Here is a 9,750-nt window from a genome sequence, read left to right on the forward strand (position 1 = left end):
TCGCAACCAGCCGGTGCAAGCCCATTCCCTAAAGCAAATGTCGCCTATTATCAAAGCGGACGAGGTAGACGTAGAGGCCACGGCCCCAGCAGAGGTCGTGGTCGTGGTCGAGGACTAGGATATACATGGCATCGACAGTCCCAAAACACTAAAAATAGCAATGGTGAATCGAGTCGACATAATATGGGACGACCTTGAAAAGGGAAAAGTAGCGGGAACCAAAGCAACATTTGTTATAAATGTGGGATGTCAAATCATTGGTCCTGCACATGTGGCACCCCTAAACACCTCGCTGAGGCATTTCAACGCATGATGAAAGAAAAAGGAAAGAATGTTGAAACTAATATGATTGAGGATACACCTCCAGCCACGATACCAGACGTTCATTTGGATGCATGTGATTTCATTGAAAATGTTCGTGATGTTTAAACATATTTAATGTACCTTTTATGTTTTACTTTTCACATTGTGACCTTTGTATTTGGTTTTGGTTTGAAACTCTTGCAATGTTTCATTTTACTTCTTTGCACTAACTTTTATTTATTTTTATTTCCTGAAAAATATGTATGCTAGCTCCAGTAGAGCTATTATTGGTGATGAATGTCTGGTATATAGCGGTAGTAGTAATAATATTCTCAAAGATATGAGATTTTTTCTCTTAGTTGTCTCCGACAGAGACACTGATTGGTACTATATCTAGTGTCAGTAACCTTATCAAAGGCTCCGGTAGAGCACAAATAACATTATCTTCGGGTACCCAATTAAGTATTGATAACGCATTATATTCTAGTAGATCCAGAAGAAATTTGCTCAGCTTTAAAGATAATCGAAAAAATGGTTACCACCTAAAAACAATAGCTGAAAATAAAATTGAATATCTTCAAATTACTTCAAGCAAAAATTGTCAAGAAACCATTGTTGAACAATTAGAAGCCTTATCCTCTGGATTATATTGTACTAATATCAATCCTATGGAATCATACATGTTGAGTAACCAAAAGCTGTTAGATAAAGACACATTCAATATATGGCATGACCGTTTAGGTCACCCTGGTAGCATAATGATGAGACGAATAATCAAAAGTGCAACCGGGCACCCTCTTAAAAACTTAAAAGTTTTGCTACCACAAGACTTATCATGTGCAGCATGCTCTCTGGGCAAATTTATTACTTGGCCCTCACAAACTAAATTGATACATGAAACCCCATCATTTTTAGAAATAATCCAAGGGGATATTTGTGGGCCTATTCACCCTCCGTGTGGTCCATTCCGTTAATTCTTGGTCTTAATTGGCGTATCCTCAACGTGGTCACATGCGAGTCTTTTACCTACTCGAAATGTAGCATTTGCCCGACTTCTAGCTCAAATCATACAACTGAGAGCTAATTTCCCGGACAATCAAGATTCTCCATTCATTGTTGATTTAGTAAATTCTCTATCTAGTCATGTATAACAAATAATTAGTGAAGTTGCTCAAATAATGCATACTCAAAAAGACTATCTAGAGGAAAATACAAAAATATTAATATTACTATAGGTTTGTCTTTCTAACATTATTTCATTAACAAATATGCCTAAGTACGTTTTGACCCGTTATCAACCGGCCATTTTTCCACCACAAACTTTGATTATTAAAGACTTTAACATATAAAATGACCAAAAATGACAATTCTAGTGAAAAATGAGATACAATATTTTAGATGAGAACAAAAAACTTGAATGAGGTTAAAAATTGTATTTATAAATAATTAGGACAGAGGTTGCTTACCCAACGACTAAAGTACCTCTTTCATGCCCACCTTCCTTATGCACACTATCTTGTTGTTGCTCCTAAGCATCAAAAACACAAATAGTATAAGTTTAATGTTGCCTTTAAAGGACCATTATTTAACATGTAACTTCTTTCATGACCTCATATTGTTCGAAGTATAATCTGTTGCTTGTATTTCATTAAGATTGACGTCACTGGCCATGGAGTAATCGGATTGCACGTTTGCTGACCTTGAAGAAGAGCCTTCCCCTCTAGCCCGTGCTAGCTTCTCAAATCCCTCTTTTTAAGATAAAAAATAAATCAACAATAAGGCTGTGTTTTTGTGCTAATCAACTTTTTTATGAACACTTGATTCAGGCTAAGTATAGTTCTAACCTGCTTCCCTCTGGAAGACCTCCTGCTTTTCATCGTATATATTTGCAGCAAGAAATTAGCATTAATTAGAATGTTAACAGATTCATATAATAAGTTTGTAAAATAAATCTTGAAAGAAAACCATCTCAACTGTAATCAGAATCCTCCATCAGTTTCATGGCATCTTCAGTTAGTTGATCAAACACAACTTTTGTTACAACTGATATATTTTCCTTTCTACTCCCAGAACTCCTTTCCGCCTTCTTAAAGCTTGCAGAATCTAAAAAGAGAATTATCATTGAGATGAGATTACCGGCACAATGATAATATGAATTTAACGTGATTGTGTCATCACAAGAAACTTACCGTTTCCCCTGGTTCAAGCACATCAGCAGTCCGTCTCTTAATCTTCCCTATAGAATGACTTGTAAGGTCAGCAGCTTCAACTTTAATGTATGTGGCCATAGATTGTCTTTGTGCAATATTTGGATTAGAATCGATGCTATCAAGCCATGCATCCTACAAAGATACTTGAAGATTGAGCGTAAAAATAACCTTCATTCCTGTCTGGTCAAAATAACCTTCATTCCTTTCTTGTTCAAGATTGAAGGGTTCGAGCTAAATTCCAACATCTTCGAGTTGCACATCATCCTGCAAAACGCAACCCCAGTTCTAAATATATTAAGTAGAGCTTGAAGATCGAATGGCCTCACTAAGGTATACTTTAAGATATAATATATCAAAACATACTAAGGTCAAAATTCTGATTGTAACAGATTTTTTAATGACTAAAGCTATTATTCGATCCATCAGCCACATGTAGCATGTGTATAATAGATCTTAACGTCTCAACAATAATATCATTAAACCATGTTTCAATACCTAAAATACATGTTTTCTCAATGTCTTCCTGTTAACATGTTCGAGAACAAATCATACAAAACAGACTAACTGATTTGGAGAAAATAAAAGTATACAAAAACATAGCATAATGCAAGCTACAAGACCGGAAATAAAGATTTAATCAAAATTCCTCATAATGCATTTTAGAAGCAGCTACGTCATCAAGAAGATCTCCGGTTGCTTCAATATCATATTCTGAGCGTGGATTATAAACCCTAAACAACATTCAACCATTAACCAAAATCAGATGAAACCGTATATATATATATATAGGATAAGGATCATGTGAGAAGTACTAGGCTAATTGAGAAACTTGAGAAGCATTCTAGACCACACATTTTCCCTAAGCAAAAAAATGCAAAAAAAAATGTAAAAAAATGCAATTTTTTTTGGAAAATCAGAGGTTTTTCTATAAGGTTTTAATTTTTAATTTTTTTTTTTAAATTTTGTTTTTAATTTTTATTTTTTGAGATTTATACACATGTGTATATTGCTAATCTTTTAACTATATATATGTGTGTATATTGTCAAATATACATATATGTATATACATGTTTAAAATTGAAAAATAAGTGTTATTTAGGGTTTAGCATTAGTATTTAGGGTTTAGCATTAGGGTTTAGCCTTAGGGTTTAGGGTTTAGCTTTAGGGTATACCATTAGGGTTTAGCAATAGTATTTAGTGTTTAGCTTTTGGGTTTAGCATTTTAGTTTTAGCTTTTAGGTTTAACTTTAACTTTAGGGTTTGCATAGGGTTTGGCATTAAGTGTTTAGCTTTAGCTTTAGGTTTTAGCATTAGGGTTTAGAATTAGGGTTTAGCTTTAGGGGTTAGAATTAGGGTTTAGCTTTAGGGTTTAGAATTAGGGTTTAGGTTTAGTGTTTAGGGTTTAGTATTTGTTCTCACAGTTCTCACAATATTTAGCGTTCTCATTTAAACCCTTCCATATATATATATACATATATATATATATATATATATATATATATATATATATATATATATATAGGAGAGAGTTTAAATGAGAACATTCATCTTTTGTGAGAACCATGAGAACAAATCTCAGCCACTCATTTTATTTTCCATGTGTTTTAATGAAAGGTTAAATTGGTAATTGTATAACCCAATGAAACAAGCCGCTAGTTAAGTCACAATTTCCCCCGCTTAAAACTGTCGTTGTTGTCTCCGATAGCCTACAAACACAAACCATCGTCATTGTTTCTGATCGTCGGTGGATACGAATCATTTCTATTATCTCCGATCATTAGCAAATTCAAGAAGGAGAAATTCTAGAACTCAAGGTGGAACCCAATTCTCAATAAAAGGTTCTATATACTTATCTTCTTTTTTTATACACGAATTGATGTGTATCTGTAGATAAATATGTAGCAAAATACAACTTACCAAATGAAGATCTCAACAAACCCAGATCTCACCCACCTACCAAATCAAGATCTCAAATCAATGAAATCACCCACTTACCAAATCACAAATCTGAAATCACCCACTTACCAACTCATGACTTCATCGTTTGATCAATTCAACGATTTTAGGCCTTTTTAATATTCAACCAGTTCTGTATTTATCATCGATTTCTCTATTTGCATGTATGAACTCGGTTTTGTTTTCTTATAATTTGCCCTAATTTGTTGTTGTTTGTTTAATTACAGTCAATCAACTGTTCAGTGGCAAAACAACATGATGTCGAATGTGTCCAGCTCTGTTGATGCACCGAACAATAGCTCTGATGATGCACTGGACAATTATATTAATACCAATGTTGTTGATGAAGAAGGTACTACTACTCTAGATGTTCACAGATGATGGATAAACGTTATTGTACAATTTGTGGTGTTTGGGGTTATCATGATGCTAGAAATTGTCCAAAAAATAAAAGTCTAGGGTTCAACATGTTTTTCAAGTAATTTTAGTGTGTATGTATTTGTTTTTATTGTACTTATTTGTGTAGTTGTTTCTTATTTTAATGCAATATCAATATGAGTGTTTATTCTTCTGAATTGTGTGTGCCTTGATGTTTTATCATTTATGTTGTATAGTTTCGACTTAAATTAGTTTCATGACTTGCTGTTCTGCGTTACACATGTGTAATCGCATACAAACAAATGAGGCTTGCGTGGTTGTTTAAGATCTTGAAAGCAGACATGTGTAATTTGTAAAAGCATCCTGTTGAGATTTACACATGTGTAACTGCTGATTGCTTTCTTTTCATCTTGTTCATATTTACACACGTGTAACTGTTTGTGCTATTCTTTGTGTTATTGATGCCAAGTCTTTATCATATCATAATCCGATGTTCCATATATTCTATTTTATGTTATTGTAGAGCCACATATACAAGATTTTTAGGAATCGGTTCGTAGTACTTATTATCATTCGCCGAATGACACTAGATATTGGATACCCAATGTATTGGAAGCGTATAGACCTGTTTTGGGTACGGTATTTGCAAAAGAGGAAGATGCAATTTCCATGTATAGCCATATGCTGAGAAAGCTGGGTTTGATATTAGGTTGTCGACAACTAAGAAATCAAAAGATGGTACTGTTAGACTTAGGTATGTTCTTTGTAGTAGATCGGGAAAGCCCAATTGCCAAAATGTTGATTCAATGCTTTTAAAGTCATCTTCCAAGTTGCCTCGTAGCAGTAATTACAAGTTTTCAGACTGTAAAGCTAAAATAAAGGTTAAAGTTTTCAAGGGTTATCCTGGTTTACGGTTATATGAATTTGTTGAGTCTCATAATCACCCGTTAGTTTCAATTGAGAACATGGATTTGACGCGCAAGAGGCGGCAACTAGAATTTAGCGACCAAGATTTCATTCATAGGCTAAGTTTAGCTAAAGTTGGCCCGTCAACTGCCTTTAAGATGCAAGCTGTTTTGAAAGGGGGACAACACAACGTCCGTGGTACCAGGATAGAATATAAAAATTTCAGCAAGGATTTAAGAGCTTTCATTGGTTAAGGAGATGCTCAAATGGTTGTAAATATGATGGATAAACGGAAAGTTAATATAGAAAATTACTTTTGCCATTACATAATTCGTCATGGAGAGCTTTGGTCCTTATTTTGGGCAGATGAGGTTATGAAGTGCAATTACAGAGTTTTTGGCGAAGTATTAGCTTTTGATGCCACCTACTGTACTAACCAGTAAGAATTTGTTTGTTTGTTTTTTTTCCTATTTTCAGTTGTGTATTTTTTGATTTTTTATTTATTATTATCTTGTAGGTATAATATGATTTTTGTTCCTTTTACGGGGGTTGATCACCATAAGAATTGCGTAACATTTGCGGCTGCTCTTCTTTATGATGAAACTATTGAGTCGTTCACATGGATGTTGGAACAATTTCTTGAAGCACATGGTAAGTGTTTCTATTTTACACATGTGTAACTTTGCTTCACAAAGTTTATGTTTTACACCATAAGAATAGCGTAACTTTGTTTTATTAATTCTCAGTTAAACAACCGAGGCTAGTGTTAACCGACCAAGACCCGGCAATGAAACAAGCCATAGCTAAAGTTTTCAATGAATCTGTCCATCGTCTATGTATGTGGCATATTATGGATAAACTTCCTCATAAGGTACATTTAATTTAAAAATAATTAATCTTGTCAGTTTTACACATGTGCATTTATGTTTTTCTAGTTTATGTGTTTTTATTAAACTTGTGTAATAATGGTATTTTATTTTTAAAAAATCTATCTACAGATTGATGGTGATGTGTTACAGAATACCAACTTGAGGGTACGTATACATAAGTTGGTCTGGAATGTTTTTATCACTCCTGCCACGTTTGAGAAGCGATGGGAGTTATTGATAAATGATTGCAACTTGCAGCGTCACAAGTGGTTGTCTGATATGTTTTCTATTAGAGATCAGTGGGTCCCAGGTTATTTTAGGGACATACCAATGTGTTGTTTAATGAAAACAGCGTCTAGATGCGAAAGCTCAAATGCATTTTTTAAGGTAAACTCTAGCACATCGAATACTTTGGTTCAGTTTATGTTGTGTTTTGAGATAGCAATTGATGGTCAACGCTACCGGCAACGGGTTTCTGAGCATAAAACCGAATCAACTTCTGCCGCCTTTTTCACCATCTGTTTTTCCCTTTTTTCTGTTAAAACAATAGAAAGCAGTTAAAAACATGTATAAACAGCCTACTTAAACATGTGTAAACAGCTTACTTACACATGTGTAAATAGCTTACTTACACATGTGTAAGTGTCTTAATTACACAAATTCAATATTAAATATGACTATTTACACATGTGTAAACATCTAACTTTATGATGTGTTTTATTACAAACCTGCAAGCAATTCTTTAATCATCTCATTCCTTTGTCTTCTTAAAACCATCTTCAGGTTCACTGAACTTTCTGTTGAAATCAAAGAATTTAACCACAAGTTTATTTTATTTTTTAATGATCTATGAAAATACATTTGTCTTACCTAATTGTCTTTCTAGTTCAGCATCCATTTCTGATAATGTATTAACTCGATCCACATTCAATGACACTTCAGAATCTGTAACCAAAAGTCGAAAAAATTTATTGTTTGCTTTCAAAACTGTTATTCAAGTAATAATTGTTACTTGCCTGTTTCGTCATTGGTCTCAGAACTATCGTCATCAATTATGTCTGGATTTGTTTTTGTATTTGAGAAACTTTTTGCTTTAATCCTTAATATCGGTGGAATCTTCTGATAACAATACCATTCTTCCTTATAAATCCGAGATTAATGTTTTAGGATGCTTACTTGCCATTCTTCCTTTTTTGCCTGTGTAGAATCTTCTGATAACAATACCATTAGACTTCTAAAAGCAGTCTATTCAAGTCGAGTCATCATTAAACATATGAGTAAACTAAGCAAGAAAGTAAAATAGCCCAACGAATACAAATATACAACAATCAACGCATCAACCAGTCCAAAATTAAACAGTATTACAATGCACTATAGCAGTTGCAAAATAAGCTTCAAACACTAACTAATCAATAAACTCTTCACTAGTTACCAAACAGCCACCACCTCATTCATCGCTTTATTATACAGAAATCCATAACTTCATATAACTAATTTACATAAATCGCTTTATTATCTACATTCCACTTAATTCAGCTATCTATTCTATATACACACATTACATATCTACTACAGTCCTCATAAGTTAAATTATGAACAATTTTGTTAACATATTTTAACAAATACATATGCAAATCCGAATTCACCACTAATTAGTAGCTAAATGCACTCTTATAATCACGAAAACCTAATATACTGAAGTCCTCAAGGCAAACACAACAGCTGGAATGCATGAATTCATCAGAAATTACAAACCAAAAACGATAATCAAGTACGAATATAACAACACATAAATATTGACCAACTACTTTCAAACTATAATATGTAACAACACATAAATATTGACCAAAAAGCACAAAATCGGACTCTATAAGTAGGTTTCGAGTGGTGCGATTGCATAACAGATAGAAGGGGGAAGATGAGAGGCGTACCGAGTGGATGAATCAGCAGATTTTTGAGCTTCAAATCGAGTGTTCGTCGGTGTCTCTGGTGCAGATATCAACGGTTGAGGGTTTCGAGAAATGGGGAAGCAGAAACCTTTGCTGCGTTTGGTGTATGATTCGAGAAGATGGATTATGTGTGTTTGGACGGTATCTCTAGTGCAGATATCAACGATTGAGGGTTTCAAGAAATGGGGAAGGAGAAACCGTCTGCGTATGGTGAATGATTCTAGAAGATGGATTTTGTGTGTGTGGACAATAATACCCTTTTCTATTTTACTTCAGCTTTTTTCCTTTTCATTTAAACCCAACTAATCTTAGCCATTAATTTAGGATGATCTATGAATGAGATTTGTTCTCATGGTTCTCACAAAATTTAGTGTTCTCAAGATAACCCACCCCTATATATATATATATATATATATATATATATATATATATATATATATATATATATAGGGAGCAACTAAAATAGAAACCACCTCCAGTTGTAAGAACCGCGAGAACCACTTTCAACCAATTAGGAAAAGGGGTAATTTGGTCATTTACTCTTAAATGTCTAATCTATTCTCTCTCTCTATTTAATGTGACTGACATTCCTCGTTTACTCTATCCTCTCTCATCTCACATTTACTCTCTCCACACTCATCTCCATTCAAGATCTGTTTTAAATGGGTGGTTGGCCGATGATGATGACCAGTACCCCACACCCGGTTCTCCGATGATGATGGTGTTTCCGGCGACAACCCCCAGCCAAACACTCCCCCTCCGTCTCTACAGTAATCGCCGGCTACCCACCAGCCGCTGATGATGATAATGACAATACCCACCCCGACTGACCACCACCGCTTATTTCTGATCACCTCGCCGCCGCACCCACCACCGGTCACATAAACCCACCGACTTCCACCTACCACCGACCATCTCCGATTTACCTCCATCACGGCAACCACCTAACTCACCTCTCTGTTACACCACTGCCGCCCGACCACCGTGGGGCTCCGATTAACCTCCATCACGCCATCAGGTAGTTTCTGTGTTTTTTTTTTCATGTTTTCAAAGACCAGATCTTCTAGTTGTTTTTCATGTTTTCAAAGACTAGTTCTTTGAAAGTTTTGAATCTGGAAAATATTTGATTTTTGTGGGTTTTCATCTGTTGATTCTGTTAATAAGTGTGGAATCAACTGT

The 9,750-nt window shown here is 34.6% G+C and overlaps 1 protein-coding gene across 1 annotated transcript; it reads left to right on the forward strand.

Moving 5' to 3' along the window:
* The first annotated feature begins 2,829 nt into the window (after positions 1-2,829).
* On the forward strand, positions 2,830-7,059 carry LOC110933076 (protein FAR1-RELATED SEQUENCE 5-like). The gene is made up of 10 exons (XM_022176316.1): positions 2,830-2,843; positions 4,697-4,838; positions 5,371-5,453; positions 5,557-5,951; positions 6,120-6,192; positions 6,271-6,404; positions 6,500-6,624; positions 6,752-6,787; positions 6,881-6,932; positions 7,043-7,059. The coding sequence occupies exons 1-10, from the start codon at positions 2,830-2,832 to the stop codon at positions 7,057-7,059; spliced, it is 1,071 nt and encodes a 356-aa protein (XP_022032008.1).
* Positions 7,060-9,750: the final 2,691 nt, after the last annotated feature.

Source organism: Helianthus annuus, chromosome 4 (assembly GCF_002127325.2).
Source record: "Helianthus annuus cultivar XRQ/B chromosome 4, HanXRQr2.0-SUNRISE, whole genome shotgun sequence".
NCBI lineage: Eukaryota > Viridiplantae > Streptophyta > Magnoliopsida > Asterales > Asteraceae > Helianthus > Helianthus annuus.